Below are 17,105 nucleotides of genomic sequence, written 5' to 3' on the forward strand. Positions count from 1 at the left end.
AGGGAAACCCTTCCTCTCGAGCCGGCGCCCTGAATTTGGACTTGTAGACTACTAGACAGTGAAAGAATAAATTTCTCTTTGTTAAAGCCATCCACTTTGTGGTATTTCTGTTATAGCATCACTGAGATGACTAAGACACCACCCAACAGCTAGCTGCAAAGTATACATTCTTTTCCAGGGCATATGGAATGTCCTCCAGAATAGACCACACCTTAGGCCATAGAGCAACCCTCAACAAAACCCAAAACATTGAAATAATACAAAGTATTGTCTCTGACCACAATGCAAGCAAAATAGGAATTAACAACGGGAAAAGCAAGGGAAAAAAAATGAACTACGTGGAAATTGAATAACGCTCTGCTTAAAAAACCACTGGGTATTAGAAGAAATCAGAGATGGAATAAAAAATATTCCTAGGATCAAATGAGAATGAAAAACATCATACCAAAACCTTTGAGACACAGCAAAGGCAGTCCTCAGAGTTCAATTTATAGCAATAGATGCACACATCAAAAGAGAAGAAAGGGACAAAATCAAAACATGACCTACTCAACTTGAACAAATAGAGCAACAAAAGAAGACCAGAGCCACCAGAAGAAAGGAAATAATAAAGATCAGAGCAGAAATTAATGAAATAGAGAATAGAAAAACAATAGAATCAACAAAACCGAAAGTTGGTTCCTTGAAAGGGTCAACAAAATCGACAAACCAATGGCGAAACTGACAAAAGAAAAACAGGAGAGAACGCAAATAAACCAAATAAGAAGTGAAATGGAAGACATTAGAACAGACCCAATTGAAATAAAAAGGATCATAAAAGAGTAGTATGAAAAACTGTACTCCAACAAATTTGAAAACCTAGAGGAAATAGACAAATTCGTTAACACACTACCTACCCAAACTAACACAAAATGATGTGAAAAATCTGAACAGACTCATAACAAGAGAAGAGATTGAAAAGGTTAAAAAGAAAAAAAAAATGTGTTGGTCCGGGTGGCTTCACTGGAGAATTCTACCAAACATTCAGAGAAGAGCTTATACCAGTACTACTCAAAGTATTTCAGAACACTGAAAAGGAAGCAATACTTCCAAATTCATTCTATGAATCCAGCGTGACCTTGACACCAAAACTAGGCAAAGACACCACAAAAAATAAAATTGCAGACCAATATCTCTCATGGATACAGATGCAAACATTCTCAACAAAATTCTAGCCAATAGAACTCAGCATCGTATAAAAAAAAATAACACTCCATGACCAACTAAGATTCATACCAGGTACGCAAGGATGGTTGAACATTAGAAAAATCTATCAACGTTATCCACCACATAGGTAAAAGGAAAGAATCACTTTATCATCTCAATCGACACAGCAAAGGCAATGTCCCGCACCCATTCCTGATAAAGACTCGATAAAATAGGTATAGAAGGAAAATTTCACAATATAATAAAGGTCATCTGTGCAAAATCAACGGCCAACGTCACTCTTAATGGAGAGAGGCTGAAAATATTCTCCTTGAGAACAGAAACAAGACAAGGATGCCCTTTATCACCACTCCGATTTAACATTGTGCTGGAAGTCCTAGCTAGAGCAATAAGGCAAGAAGCAAAGGGCATCCAAATTAGTCATGAAGAAATTAAACTGTCCCTATTTGTGGATGATACGATACTATATATAAAAAACCCAAAAGACTCCACAAGAAAAATTCTGGAACTAATCGAAATATTCAGCAGAGTGGCAGGATACAAGGTAAACATACAACAATCGGTTGGATTCCTATACACCAATAAAGAGAACAAGGAAAAGGAAATCAGGAAAACACTACCATTTATAATAGCCCCTAAAATAATAAAATCCTTAGGAATAAGTCTAATCAGGGATTTAACTAACCTATACAAAGAAAAGCACAAAACACTACTGCAAGAAACCAAGACAGATCTACATAAATGAAAAAACATACCATGCTCATGGATAGGTAGACTCAACATTGTGAAAATGACAATTCTACCCAGAGTGATTTACAAACACAGCACAATCCCTATCCAAATACCTACAACATTCTTTAAAGAGATGGAAAAACTTACCATTGACTTTATATGGAAAGGGGAGAAGCCCTGGATAAGTAAAGCACTATTGAAGAAGAAGAGTAAAGTAGGAGGACTCACACTACCTGACCTCAGAACCTACTATACAGTGACAGTAGTCAGAACAGCCTGATACTGGTACAATGACAGATATATTGACCAGTGGAACAAAATTGAGAGCCCGGATGTAAATCCATCCACCTATGGTCACCAGATCTTCGACAAGGTCCAGAGTCCATCACATGGGGAAAAGACAGTCTTTTTAACAAATGGTGCTGGCAAAACTGGATGTCCATTTGCAAAAAAATGAAAGAGGACCGATAGCTCAAACCATATACAAAAACTAATTCAAAATTGATCAAAGACCTAAATACAAAGCCAAAAACTATGAAGTTCGTAGAAGAAAAAAAGGATCGATGCCAGAGTCCCTAATACATGGCATACAAATCCTAACCATAGCCAACAACGCATAAACTCCAGAATATAAGCTAGAAAACTGGGATCTAAAAATTAAACACTTATGCTCATCAAAAGACTTCACCAAAAGAGCAAAAAGAGAACCTACAGACTGGAAAAAAAAAAAAAAATTGGCTATTATACATCAGACAAAGGTCTAATCTCTAAAATCTACAAGAAAATCCAACACCTCTGCAACAAAAAACGATCCAATTAAAAAACGGTTAAAGGAAATGAACAGACACTTCACCAGAGAAGACATTCAAGCAGCCAACAGACACATAAGGAAATGCTCGTGATCACTAGCCATTAGAGAAATGCAAATCAAATCAAAATGAAAATGAGATACCATCTCACCCTGGCATTACTGGCACAAATCAAAAAAACAAGAAATAACGAATGTTGGAAAGGCTACGCAGAGATCCAAACTCTTACGCACTGCTGGTGGGAATGCAAAATGATACAACTGTTTTGGAAAACTATATGGCACTTGCTTAGAAAGCTGGAAATAGAAATTCCATATGATCCTGCAGTCCCACTCCTAGGAATGTATCCTAGGGAAATAAAGACTCCTCACATGAAAAGACATATCCACACCCACGTTCATTGCAGCATTGTTCACCAAAGCAGAAGGATGGAAACAACCTAGATGCCCATCAACAGATGAATGAATAAACAAACAATGGTACATACACACAGTGGAGTACTAGGCAACGATAAAGAACAATGATGAACCTGTGAAGCATCTGATAACATGGATGAATTTGGAGGGCATTATGGTGAGTGAAATTAGTCAATCACAAAAGGACAAATATTGTATGAGACCACTACTGTACTGAAAAGGTTTACATACAGAGAAGAAAGAAAGAAGCCATCTTTGATGGTTATGAGGGAGGGGACGGGTGGGAATTGAAAAACAGTAAATAGACAATAGGTAAGTGGTAACTTTGGTGAAGGGTAAGACAGTACACAACACTGGGGAAGCCAGCACAACTTGTACAAGGCAAGGTCATGGAAGCTCCATAGACACATCCAAACTCCCTGAGAGACCGAATTGCTAGGCTGAGGGCTGTGGGGACCATGGTCTCGGGGAACATCTATCTCAGTTGGCATAACATAGTTTGTAAAGAAAATGTTCTGCATTCTACTTTGGTGAGTAGTGTCTGGGGTCATAAAAGCCTGTGAGCGATCATCTAGGTTACTCCACTGGTCTCCCCTTTGGGAGCAAGGAAGAATAAAGAAAAACTAAAGATTCAAGGGAAAGATTAGTCCAAGGACTAATGGACCACATCTACGATGGCCTCCACCACACAGAGTCCCGTACAACTACTGACTGCTCTGACAGGGATCACAATAGAGGGTCCTGGATAGAGCTGGAGAAAAATGTAGGACAAAATTCTAACTCAAAAAGAAAGACCAGACTTGCTGGCCCGACAGAGACTAGAGAAACCCTCAGAGGATGGACCCTGACCACCCTTTCAGCTCAGTAAGGAGGTCACTTCTCAGGTTCAGCCTCCAGCCAAAGATTGGGCAGGCCCATAAAACAAAATGAGATTAAAGGTACACACCAGCCCTGGGGCAAGGACTGCAAGAAAGCTGGTAATTGGGAACCCAAGGTTGAGAAAGGAGACTGTTGACGTGTCGTGGACTACCTGTTTAATAAGAAACTAGTTCTGTAACCCTTCATCTAAAGTACAATGGGAAAAAATGAATCAAAAAGAAACAAAAAAAGAAGGCTGTAAGGGATAGGGAAACTGGACAAATGGAAACAAGGAACCCAGGGTAGAGAAGGGGAGAGGGTTGACACATTGTAGGGCTGGCAACCAGTGTCACAAAAAATTTGTGTATTAATTGTTGAGTGAGAAACTAATTTGCTCTGTAAATTTTCACCTCAAGCACAATTTTAAAAAAAAAGCACACTCCACACTCCTCACTAGTATTATTTTATGTCTTATCGTCCAGTCTAATCTTTGCCAGAGGAGTTGGCTTCAGTAATAGTTTTAGTTTTGGGCTAACAGAGTGTCTGGGGGCCGTGTCTTCTGGGGCCACTTCAGTCTCAGTCAGACCATTAAGTCTGGTCTTTTTATTAGAATTTGAGTTCTGCACCCCACTTTTCTCCTGCTTCATCAGGGACCCTGTTTTGTTCTCTGTCAGGGAAGTCATTGGTGATAGCCAGGCACCATCTAGTTCTTCCAGTCTCAGGCTGATGGAGTCTCTGGTTTACATGGCCCTTTCTGTCTCTTGGGCTCATATTTTCCTTGTGTCTTTGGTGTTCTTCATTCTCCTTTGCTCCAGGTGGGTTGGGACCAATTGGTACATCTTAGATGGCCGCTTGCTTGCTTTGAAGACCCCAGACACCACTCACCAAAGTGGGATGCAGAACATTTTCTTAATAAACTTTGTTAGGCCAGTTGACCTAGATGTTCCCTGAAACCATGGTCTCCAGACCTCTGCCCCTGCTACTCTGTCCCTTGAAGTGTCTGGTTGTATTCAGGAAACTTCTTAGCTTTTGGTTTGGTCCAGTTGTGCTGACTTCCCCTGTATTGTGTGTTGTCCTTCCCTTTACCTAAGATGATTCTTGTCTACTATCTAGTTAGTGAATACCCCTCTCCCTTCCTCCCTACCCTCATAACCATCAAATAATGTTTTCTTCTGTGTTTAAACCTTTTCTTGAGCTCTTATAATAGTGGTCTCGTACAATATTTGTTCCTTTGGGACTGACTAATTTCACTCAGCATAATGTCTTCTATATTCATCCATGTTATGTTTCACAGATTCATCATTGTTCTTTATTGTTGCATATTATTCCATTGTGTGAACCTTGTCTAGTTCCTGTTCTCAAGGGGAGTGCTTTCAGACTCTCTCCGCTTAGGGTGATGTTGACTGTTGGCTTTGTATAAATGCCCTTTATTATTGTTGAGGAATTCGCTGCCTTTTCCTATTTTGCTGAGAGTTTTTATCATGAATGGGTGTTGGACTTTATCAAGTGCCTTTTCTGCATCATTGATAAGATTATGTGGTTCTTGTTTCTTGTTTTATTTATGTGATGGGTTAGATTGATTGTTTTTCTAATGTTGAGCCATCCCTACATACCTGGTATGAATCCCACTTTTGGTCATGGTGAATTATTTTTTTGATATGTTGTTGAATTCTTTTGGCTAGAATCTTTTTGAGGATTTTTACATCTTAAGCTCATAAGGTATATAGGTCTGTAATTTTCTTGTTTTGTGGCATCTTTACCTGGTTTTGGTATCAGGGTTATGCTGGCTTCACAGAATGAATTTGGGAGTATTCCATCCTTTTCTATGCTCTGAAATACCTTTAGTAGTAGTGGTGTTAACTCTTCTGAAAGTTTGGTAGAAGTCTTCTGTGAAGCCGTCAGGGCCAGGGGTTTTTTTTGTTGGGAGTTTTTTAATTACCTTTGCATTGTGTTCTTTTGTTATATATTTAGTTGTTCTGTCTCTGTGTTAGTTTAGGTAGGATGCGTGTTTCTAGAATTTTGTCCCATTTCTTCTAGGTTTTCAAATTTGTTAGAGTACAGTTTTTCATAATACTCTGCTATGATTCTTCTAATTTCAGTTGGGTCTGTTGTGATATCACGGATCTCATTTCTTATTTGGGTTATTTGCTTCCTTTCCTGTGTTTCATTTGTCGTTGTGGCCAGTGGTTTATCGATTTTATTAATCTTTTCAAAGAAGCAGCTTTTGGTCTTGTTAACTCTTTGAATTGTTTTTATATTGTCAATTTCATTTAATTCTTCTCTGATTTTTATTATTTGCTTTCTTCTGGTACCCTAGGGCTTCTTTTGCTGCTCTCTGTTTGAGTTGTAGGGTTAATGCTTTGATTTTGGCCCTTCAAAGGAAATTATTAAACTGTGTTGATTTTTATTTTTACTTGACATTGCCCTTTTACATATTAACACTAAAAACAGTAATGGTTTCCCTGGTTTATGTCTCTGACCTTTGCAGATCTGTGTGTTATTTATTTTTCTTCTAGATACTGTATATCTGAAATGATGCCCAATTTTTAAACGTATCAACTTATTAATGCATAGGAAATAGACATGACTAGTGTTTACATGTTCATTTTTCACTTTCCCAGAATAACTGAAGTGGAGTGATGGACTGTGATGTGAAGACTGGTGCGACATTAAAGGAGTACACTTGTAGCTGAGCACCATGGCCTTCATGACTCACTACTGGGGAAGAGAAGACAAGAAAATTAACTGGTTAAGTTTTCATTCAAAGAAACTGTAATTTAGTTAATAAAAGGATTATGATTTGTGCTGTCTGCCCAATTGAGACCAAGTTTTTTGTTTTGTTTTGTTATTTTTATTTTTATTCAGTTAGGGCAAAATAGAGTAGACAACTTCCAAGAATGATGCATTCAGATTCTAGGGCCTCCTGACGTGAAGTCATCTGTTGAAATTGGTTCAAAGTGAAAATTACTGAGCCCCAACCTGGTGATGTCCACGAATGTCTGTGAAAAACAGTGGGTTTTATTGAAATTCAGGGTCACAGCAGCTTTGGCAAATACTGTGTTAGCTGGATTACATGCCTGCCACTTCTGGGTCAAGGGAGTAGTGAATTTATGTGCAGGTAGGAATTTGGTTGGGAATATCTTCTATGCCACCTGTGTGTAATGTGATACCCATGGAGATAGTGGGCTTCATTCTTGGGTGTTGCCATTTGTACATTTCTCCTTCAGCCTACAGTATAACAGATCCTTTCCAGTTGAGGGTATTTTTATTGATGGATGTGATTTCTTTATCTGCACAACCCTTTGAGCCCTTTCTTGTCCTGCTGTTCCTTGCTTCTATTGTACAAGACGTAGCCCCTTTTCTCCTCTTTGAACGTGGTCCAGGGACATGGTGGCAACAGTTGCAGAAAGAAGCCAAACTTGTTCTGAGGGCACTGTGTTAACACTTCTCAGCAAAAATGGCTATGGTTATAACATGTATTCCCTTCCTCTGATTTGAAGGCAAAATCTGCAGTATTTCTTCACTTCTTCTCTGACCCAGGGCATGAAAAACAAAGATTGAAATTCGAGCTATGAGTCTTCTGCATGGCAGCATAATGTGTGTCACCAACAGGCCCACAGGCCGGCCCTTGCCAGGGTGGTTTTATTACTGTTGTGTCTCTGTTGCATGAAAAACACTCAACCTCCCTCCTGTAGTCCTGCCTCGTACTCCCTTACTCTGAGATTGAAAGGTGAAAGAAAACCCCCACATTCCTACCTTAGCTAGAGAAGATTAACCTTCTGGCAGTTGTGATCGCCTGGAGTACTTTTAGGTTATTAGCACTGGTTTTTTACCTCATCTGTGTGTGTTTGTGTGTGTGTAAGATAGGCACATGCATTGTCTGTATAGACAAAGTGGGGTACCTACAGAAGAGCAAATGTGAATTCCATGCTTCTAGTAAAAATATGACAAAAAATAAAGATCTTTTTTGGGTGAAATTACATTTGACTCAAACATTTGATCACTTTTAAAACTTAAAGAACTTCTAGGTAACTTGTCAAGCTTTTTCACTGCTCACCAGTACCCTCTTAAAATACTAGTAATTCTTCCTGTTTGTGTAGTAATAAGGCATTCATGTTTGTAGTTGCTTTAATAATAGTTATTTCTGAGTCCACCGAATGTTCTCATGTGCCTCTTTTATGCCAAGTTAATTGTTGTACTTCATGTTGGGACCAAGTGGTTTGTCCGTGCCAAACCCAAATTTAATGACCTGCTGATGCCTCTCCAAAAGCGGAACACACTATGGAGACAGCTTGAGAAAAAGAAAAAATACCTTTCTTCCCTAATTGTGTCGCTGTCCAGAATATTAGCACATGTGGAGGGAGCTGTATTCCCTTACGTAAATCTGATGTCTCCTGCTGTTCTTTTTTCTTCTGAAGATGTTTATGTTTTGCCAACATGGTTTGTTACTTTGGAAATCAGTTCTGATGAAAGGAGGAAAAAAGCAGATGGATTTGAAATAGATCCAAATTCCTACTCTTTATTAAGAAAAAGTCAGGTATGAAAATCTTTATAGTAACATTTTTTTATAAACTAAAGTACTTTTTAACATGCAGTGTACTCCATTATTTGGGGTTTAGTTGTGGGAATGATGCAGCCCCTGCTTCCTGTGTAATGCCGCCTGTCTTTTGAGGCATTCACTGCCCTAAACCATGCCCTCAGAAGGTAGCAGGCAGAATGCCAGATGCAGTCAGCTCTTCCAGTATCAGCGTCTCTGGAAAAGGGGCCAAAGCAGCAGGATCATCTTGCTGGGCATCTTAGGGCCGGTTCATTCTCCGTGACTCAGGCTTGTGATGGCTCCCCGTTTTCTGTCACACCAAATGAAAATTGCTAACAATGTTTGGCGCATCATTTCTCTTCCACAATCTGCGTTTTACTCACTGATGCCAGTTTTTGCTGTCGACTCTTCCCTTCATTTTTATTTATTGTACATTCTTGGAGTGACGCCATTTGTCATTTTCTGCAACAACTTTTCCAGCCCTTTTGGCCAAATGAAAATTTTCCTCCCGTTCAAAACATTCTGCACCAGGCCTTCCTCCTCACCGGCTCTCCTCTGCCATCTCCCTCCGTCTGTCTGGCTGCCTTTGTCGTCTCCCCCTCACCTGTCCTGTGCGTCGTCTCTCTCTGCTTAGCTCTGTTGGTTTTTAATTTGTGTCTCCCAGTCAATTTTAAAATTCCTTCCACAGCAAGAACTTTTTTTTTCCTTTCTCTTCTCTCGCAGTGCTTTGCATACATTAGACTCTCAGTACGTAAGTTTGATGATTGAGAGTTGGCTGTAATTAGATTCCCCGCAGTTTGTAATAGGGTGAGCTAGAGAGTGTTCTTTTTTGACAAATTTTACAGATTCTGGAAACCTTACAAGGTGATGATTTTTCACCTGGAAACTCCAGGTCTGTTCTGTTTAAAGTCCTGTTGATGTCGGAATGGAATCGGTGAGGCTCTCTGACAAAGGGAAATACTGCGCTTTTCAGGATGCTGTAGTCTGTTTAATAATCGACCGGCCAAGTCACAGTTTGAGTTAACGAGGCTCCACGAGTGGTGTTTACCCCCCGTCTGACCAGTAAGAATTCAGCTCCATATCAACTTACAGATCCCTTTTGTCCTGAGGCGGGTATTCAGAAATGGAGACCTGTCTTTCGGGCATGGAAACAGGCACTTCTTTATCTGTTATTGGAAACTGGAGAAATGATGCTGAGCAACCCTGTATCTTTTTATTGTATTTCATTTGATTGAAAGTTTGTTTGGCAATATTAGTTTTTTACACGTGTCATACTTGCAAAATCACTAACAGCCATCGCCCACTGGGGTCCTTTGTTAAGTCATTTTCAGTGGCTATAGAGATAATCCAAGTAACTTTTAAGAGAGTGAACGGGAAGCTTTTATGCCTTTGGCCTTTGAGAGCTCTTACTGTGATTGTGTAAGATCAGCTTTCCCATAAATACAGCCTTTTTGGAAAAAAAGATTGTAATAAGCTTTTCTGTAAGGCAACATCAGTGGAATCTTAAAAGTGTTGTTATCATGGTTGGTGAGAGAAAGGAAAACATTCTTGTTTTTATTAAACGGAGCATTATTTACAAAAAGCCGTTGCTGAGAATTGGATCCCACATGGTATAAATATCCATTAACCATTCTAAATGAAGAAAACTCCAGTGTTGCTACATGCAGGATCCTCCCTTGGGGGCTCTTTTGGATAGCAATTAAAGGTGTGCTATTTGTCAGTACCCATTTTTTGCAGTGATTTAAAGACCAAAGTTGTTTTATGGCTGTGTTGTTACTGTTTAAAGGTTTTTTTTAATATGTATTAAATCAATTTATCACTGTTTGAAGCCTTGAATATCTGCGATCTTTGCCAAGATACTTTTTTTATTTAAACAACATAACTTTGTAAATATTGCCCTGTATTATTATATACACTTAATAAAACATTTTAAGCTATTTTGTTGGGCTATTTCTGTTGCTTCTACAGCAGACCACGAGCACATTCTCAGAAATTTATTACATATTTTCAAGTTGCCTGTATTCTAGGTAACAGTGCAAAGAGAGACTTAAAATATCAAATTTATAAACCCTCTAAAAAAAAACTTCTCAAATTTAGTTTATTAATGTATTTTCAAGTTGTTTATATTCTAGGTAACGATGCAGAGTAACTTTTAATAGAAGCAGAGTTTTAGTTAAAAGTTTAAACAAGTCCATTGTGTTCCATGATTACTTTTTTAATTAATCTTTCCCATGGTAGAGTGACAACATGACATGAGAAAGCAGAAGGCCTGGGTTCTGTCCTGGGCTATGCTGCAAATTAGCAGAGGACTTTGGCAAGCCACTGATCCATAGCTCTTCATCTGTAGACTAAGTTAGCATTTTATAGACTAAAACATACGGTTCTCTGTTCTACTTGGTTATCAGTTAGGGTTATTTTGATTGCAAGTGAAAGATAAAACTCAGTGGAGGAGTCATTGGCCCATGTAACTGAGGATTCAGGTGTCCATCTGGATTCTGGGATCCGGGAAAGCACCTGAAGGAACAGCGAGCGTCCCACGGACTTCCAGCTTACGTACACTCTCCTCCATGTTGCCTTCCCTCACAGGGTGCGAGAATGGCAGAAGAGCTGCTCCAAGTCCGGGGCCTGTCCTCCAGACAGATGCAGGGTGAGCAGAGGGGAAAAAGAGCACGTCCCTCTCAGTTGTCCTCTGCAGCTGGAGATGGCTCCTCGGTGCTCTGACCAGGTCCCATGCCATCCCTGACACGATCTCTGGCCATGTGTCCCGGATTCCGTGAGCTGGCTTGCGCCCCATATCCATCCTAGAATTGAAGCTGTCAGCACCGTCTGAAGGGCATAGTGGGGGGCCAGAGGGGAAGTTCCCCAAAGCCATGAGAGGACCATTATCAGATGATGAGATGTCCTTAGGATTTTGAGCACACGACTCCCATCCATGGCTGCATTCCTTACAGGCATGTACTCTGGCATCATATGTGCGATTATAGACCATTTGAATGGAAAATAATGCTTGTCAGCAAAATACCATCTCATTCTTTACCTCACAGGCAATTTAATTTGTATGCGTTTATGAGGACTTTTTCACTCTCAGAAGGAATAACTAATGGAGCTGGGAAAGTGCTGAATGGTCCACGTCCTGCACGGAAAGCTGCCTGCGGAGCACAGAGCTGCACCCCACCTGAGCAGACCTCCCCAGACCTGCTGGCCTCCCAGTGCCGCTGGATTTCATCTTTGTGCGGCCCCTTTCCAACCCAGAGTCTCTAGTTTGACAGCTCTAGACAATAATGGATTATGGTGACACCATCCATGTAGGACAGGTTTTCAGCAGGGACCAGTAGCTCAGGGATTTAGCAAAACTGGCAGTTAGAAGTGAGGTTGGGCCAGACTTAACACTCAGTCTTTATTTTGGGTAAGTGTCATGCCGAAGTTCCCATTGATCAAATCAGAGGGAAACAAAAGTATTAAATCTCAAATTACGTACAGTTGGATGGATTATTTCATATTGAAAACAGCATTACAGACCGCATAGAGGTGGTGGTGGGCTTAGTGAGTAGAACTTACATCCTATTTACTTAATTAGCAATTAATCATTTGACTAGAAAGCAGCTGCTTTGCAGCTGTGCCAATAGCCAGTTGTGGAAGAAAGAGCAGGTATCTTTTCCCAATTTGGACAAGAAATGCTTGGTAAGGAGTGCAGTTTGGATAGACATGATAAAAGTCTGAAATCTGCAGTGTGATGTCAGTTCTGATGCCGGAGAGCATGGTAGCTTTGCAGAATTTGCAAAACCGGCTATTGCTGTCTTCAGGGACAGACGTTGCAGCACCACAGCCTAATACTAGGCTTTCTGGGCTCCTCTACTTAAAATACTCTTGTTTGATCATAGACCTGCCCCCCCCCCCCAAAAGAAAACGGATATAGTTTTGCTTCCAGATTTTCTTTGGATTGCTGGAAAAATTCCTTGAGGTTAAAGTAGCAACATATAAGCTAATGAACATTCTAAACAAATGAATTGTTTGAACAGCTTAAATGTATTGGTAGGAACGTGGACTATATCCTCCACTGAAGCTCCCTACTTGATAAGGTCCTTGGGTGGTCGAACCCCATTTGCACTCCACTACTAACCTACTAACCTACAGGCTGCTGGTTCGAATCTATTTAAATAAATTATACTCCCTAGGTCTGTTCACAAAGGCTTTGGACTCAGTACTGATGTTTGTTTGGGGGTGCTGTAGTAAAGGTGCATTATGGGTGGAGTGAACTTTGTGCACATCCCCATCACCTGTAACAGACAGGGAAAGTACATCACTGGCTTGCTGAGGGCACCCGGGAAGTACTGGAACCTGAGCTTTCCTGCCGCCGTAGCCCTCTTCCCAGCATGGCACACCTCCTTCCCCAGCTCCTGATGAGAAGAGAAGAGGACATGGAACTCAGTCTAGGAATGCTGCTCACTCCAGGGCATTACCACCCCCGGCTTGACCAGATATTTTTAGAATGTAATGTTCGTAAACCTAATTTTTGCAAGTTAGAGGCTGCATATATTTGGTCACTTGAAGAAACCTTCCTTTATTGCGCTATTATCAAGTGTTGAGTTTTCACAGTTGTATTGGATAGGTATTTATTTATTCATCATGGATTCAATAAAGCCCACATCTCCTCAGGTCTTTAGCTGTATGTCTGCCTGTCGAGAGGGGTTGTTCTGGTAACAACTGTTACTAAATGGAACCCAAAAGATTATTCTGGCTCCTATGCAGAAATGTATTTGAAAGAATTAACAAGTATCAATTTTTTTTCACTTATGTTCCAAGAAAGTTGTCAGAAAATTATGAAATCTTTGTGGTTTAAGCTAGTTGATAAGTCTATAAGGCATTGTTTAATTGCCTAAAATAATTTTGCCTAAAATTATCCAAAAAGCTTTTTCTGTTGTTTCTTCAAAAGTATATTTAATAAAAATTAAACATCCTTATATTATACTGGTGCAGTGGTTAAGTGATATGGCTACTAACCAAAAGGTTGGCAGTTCAAATCTACCAGCTGCTCCTTAGAAACCCTAAGGGGCAGTTCAACTCTGTCCTCTAGGGTTGCTATGGGTTGGAATCGACTTGACGACAACGGGTTTATTATTACTATTTTTGTGTCTCTGGAAAAGTATAAAACGCATTCTTTTGGAAAAACATTGGCTGAAATAGTTCACCAGATCTCATCCATGGGGCTTCCAGGTAGAAACACTTTTCCTTCTGGATAAACTAGACTTAATAGAGAGACTAAGCCCTTTGCCACCTCTTCAAAAGCAACTAGGATTCTGTAAACAAGCTCCTAACAACGTGGTGGAAAAGTCTGAGAACAGGTTTTCCTGAGTGGCTGGGCCTCTAGGGAAGCGGTGGAGTTGCTTTAACATGTGCTAATGAGGCGTCCCTGTGAGCAGAGATCCACTGGATGGCAACGGGTTTTTTGGTTTTAATGAGGCCAGCCTTACCTGTTAATCCCCACCTGGGCCAGTTACTTACTTACACTTCTTTGTCTTGTTCTTCAAAAGCCTTAAAGGGCCCAGATTGGGTCAGGTATCCTTGCACAGAGAAAAGCTTCTTTCCATGTTACAGCCCCCCTGGTACTCTCATCAACCAGTGGGGGAGGGAGGGCAAGGAGAGCAGAGCAAGGGTGGGTAAACAGCTCCATGCAAAACCTTGTCCCTAAAAGCCTCGTTCAAAACAACCCAGCACGTAGATCAAGAGATTAATTTACTCATACAAAGAATGGTTATTTTCCCCTGAGAAGGAAAGTCACCACTGTGGTTTCCACTACATGTAGAAAATAAATTTAGAAAAATAAAAACCTAAAGCAAAATAAAATTCCTAAATCAACACATTCTAAGACCCTGGACACTATCCAAAATAACCTGGCAGTGACACCGGTGTGATGAAAACAGCATTTTATGAGTCTGCTTTCTCTGGTCCTCCTGGGTATTCTTATTTTTCAAACTGGGGATAAGAAAGGGTTGATCTCTCAAGGTGAAGAGGGAGAGAGCAGCATGTGTTCAAAAGACACAACAAGGTAATAGATTTTTTCAAAGTGTGGCTGAGTGTAACTTATAGTTTCAAAGAGCTTTTTTAAAATGAAATTTTTGCAAGCAATAGTAAAGAAATCTAGAACCCCCTGGGGTGATGCTTAAAGTCCTGTCAGAGATTTAAATATTATTAGCCTGAAAGTGAAGAAAAGAAAGAACCGGCCAAGTGTTAGATTGGAAAACTAATAGCTGTGGTGGTGTTCTGCAACCCAGCCGTTAGGGCCTAGAAGGATATTTCAGCACATTTATTCCTTCCCTTAAAGAAGCCCATAGAGGCTTCGATGGTTCCTGGTAATAGTTAATTTTTCTCTGGCCTAGAGATGGTTCCTATGCTTCTAAATATCACCTCTTCAGAGTGCCTTGGAGCAGCTCTGAGCTCGGGCAGTAAGGGAAGAAGCAGCATACACAGGGTCATAGCAGTCAGTAGGTGTGAACTATTTCTCTTTTTCTTATTACTAAATATCAACTGAGGAGGGAACAAAAAAAAAAAAAAAACAGCATAACGGAGCCTAGTGATGAGCGTAGAGATAGATAGATAGCTGCCATCATATCAGCTCCAACTCATGGTGACCTTGCATACAGCAGAAGGGAATGTTGCCTGGTCCTGCATCATTCTCACAATGCTGGCATGTTCGAGTCCATTGTTGTGGCTACTGTGCCAGTCCATCTCACTGAGAGTCTCCCTTTCCCTCGATGGCACTCCACTTCACCAAACAACGTCCTCCTCCAGCGATTGATCCCTCCTAATGATGTGTCCAAAGCAAGAGAGTCAAACAACATTCAGTTTTGACCCATAAGCCTTTCACTGGCTAATTTTCAGAAGTAGATTGCCAGGTCTTACTTTCTAGTCTGTCTTAGAAAGTTCCACTAAAACCTGTCTACTGTGGATGACTCTGCCGGTATTTGAAATACCAGTGCCATAGCTCCCAGCATCACAGCAACACTCAAGCCACCATAGTATGACAAACTGACAGATGGGTGATGGAGAGATGAGTATAACATACTGAAATATGTATTCCTCCTGCTGGGTCATTGCCAAAGAAGCAAATAGAACATTCAACAATTAGAAGTGTAGAATGATACAACATATATGGCTACACTGGAGATAGGTTTACTCCAAGCACAATATTCACGTCAGGACATCCTCTGATTCCCTAGCAAAATCAGGGAACAGGAGGTGATATAAGACGAAGGTACTGGATAATACTATTTGCCCTTTACTAGAATGCAAAGGAGGTGAAAGGGGAGGAGCCCATCTTTAGAGCGCACAGAGGGTCTTTGGACTGGAACTCCATTCTTCCTGCCAGCAGTACCAAGCTCCTTCATTTATTCCTCCATGCTAATGACTGATTTTCAAGACTTCTGAAAATGTGTTAAGATCAGGCCGTCCATCACACTAGGTAGAACATGACTAAGAACTTAGGGCTGTTTTTAGGCTAGCAACCAGCCCAAACGAAGTCCAAGTATATGGGAGCGGAGATGGGTTATGAAAATATTGAGGCCTAGTAAATATTATTTCATAAACAGGAATATTGGTTGGGGGCTTTTGACAAGGCTTCAGTTATACTGTAATCAGCCTGCTCTCTTCTCTAAAATGATTAGAGTCCTTGCTCCATCAGTCCTCCTGGTGGCTACAGAAAGCAAAAAGGGTAGCTGGCAACATGCTGGGGATTGGAAGTTGCTTCTGTTTACTTCTTCCCAGGTCCACTCGTATGTCCACGGATGATACCCAGTTCAGGAAGGAGCAAAATGCCACAGCAGGCTAACTCACATAAGTCCTTGGAGCGGAGTGCAGAAACTTGCTTTACAGAACTCCTCCTTAAAGGCCTTTAATGCATGATGAGGTTTTACATTAAGACTTTAGAGCTCACGATATTATATACCTTCCATAGGGAGGGAATCTGAGCTGTTCTAATATGTTAGTGTTTTAGCTCCCGTCTCCCAACTTGGCTGGAGAAATGTGGTGAATCAGTGTGAAGTCCATTAAAAGATGTTTCACTGTCTATGTTTGTTTGGTGTTCAGAAATGTAATAACTATCCTGGAGTCTTTTCTTAGTCTTGTCATCTGTCTCTGAGAGAACAAAGAGCCAATCACAGCACTGTAATTATGTCAAAGAGCGGGCACTTTGCCCTTCATTAGGAACATCACCACTCTGTGCTATCAGGTGAAGGATATTTCTCCAGACCAATCCCTCACTTCCTTCCACCTGAAATAAAAATACACTGTGAATTGTGCCATTATCGATGAATTATCAGTGGTAAGGATGTTGTGAATAATAAAAACCATAAATTGGTTCTATATTGGAATTAACTGTAAAACTAAAAAGAAACACAGTACCGCTAATTTCATTGAAGCAAGATTAACAAGAATGTTCTATTGAAATTTAACAAAACTAAAAAGCAATCATGAAAATTAAGCAATATCTTAGTGAAACTAGTTATACCAAGACACAATTATCTCTCTTTTCTTACTGAGCCACTTAAATCA

General features: G+C 40.4%; 1 protein-coding gene across 10 annotated transcripts in view; it reads left to right on the top strand.

Moving 5' to 3' along the window:
* The window catches only part of CD47 (CD47 molecule), a 74,202-nt gene extending 65,325 nt beyond the window's left edge, over positions 1 to 8,877 (top strand). For all 10 annotated transcript variants that reach the window (XR_010318686.1, XR_010318685.1, XR_010318687.1 and 7 more), the window contains one exon: positions 6,643 to 8,877. Coding sequence is in view for 4 of the 10 variants with exons in the window: in XM_064273011.1 (XP_064129081.1) it covers positions 6,643 to 6,651 (9 nt within the window). In the remaining 6 variants the exon portion in view is untranslated. The remainder of the gene's footprint in view (positions 1 to 6,642) is intronic.
* The last annotated feature ends 8,228 nt before the right edge of the window (positions 8,878 to 17,105 follow it).

The sequence above is a fragment of the Loxodonta africana genome, chromosome 20 (assembly GCF_030014295.1).
Source record: "Loxodonta africana isolate mLoxAfr1 chromosome 20, mLoxAfr1.hap2, whole genome shotgun sequence".
NCBI classification, from domain to species: Eukaryota; Metazoa; Chordata; class Mammalia; order Proboscidea; family Elephantidae; genus Loxodonta; species Loxodonta africana.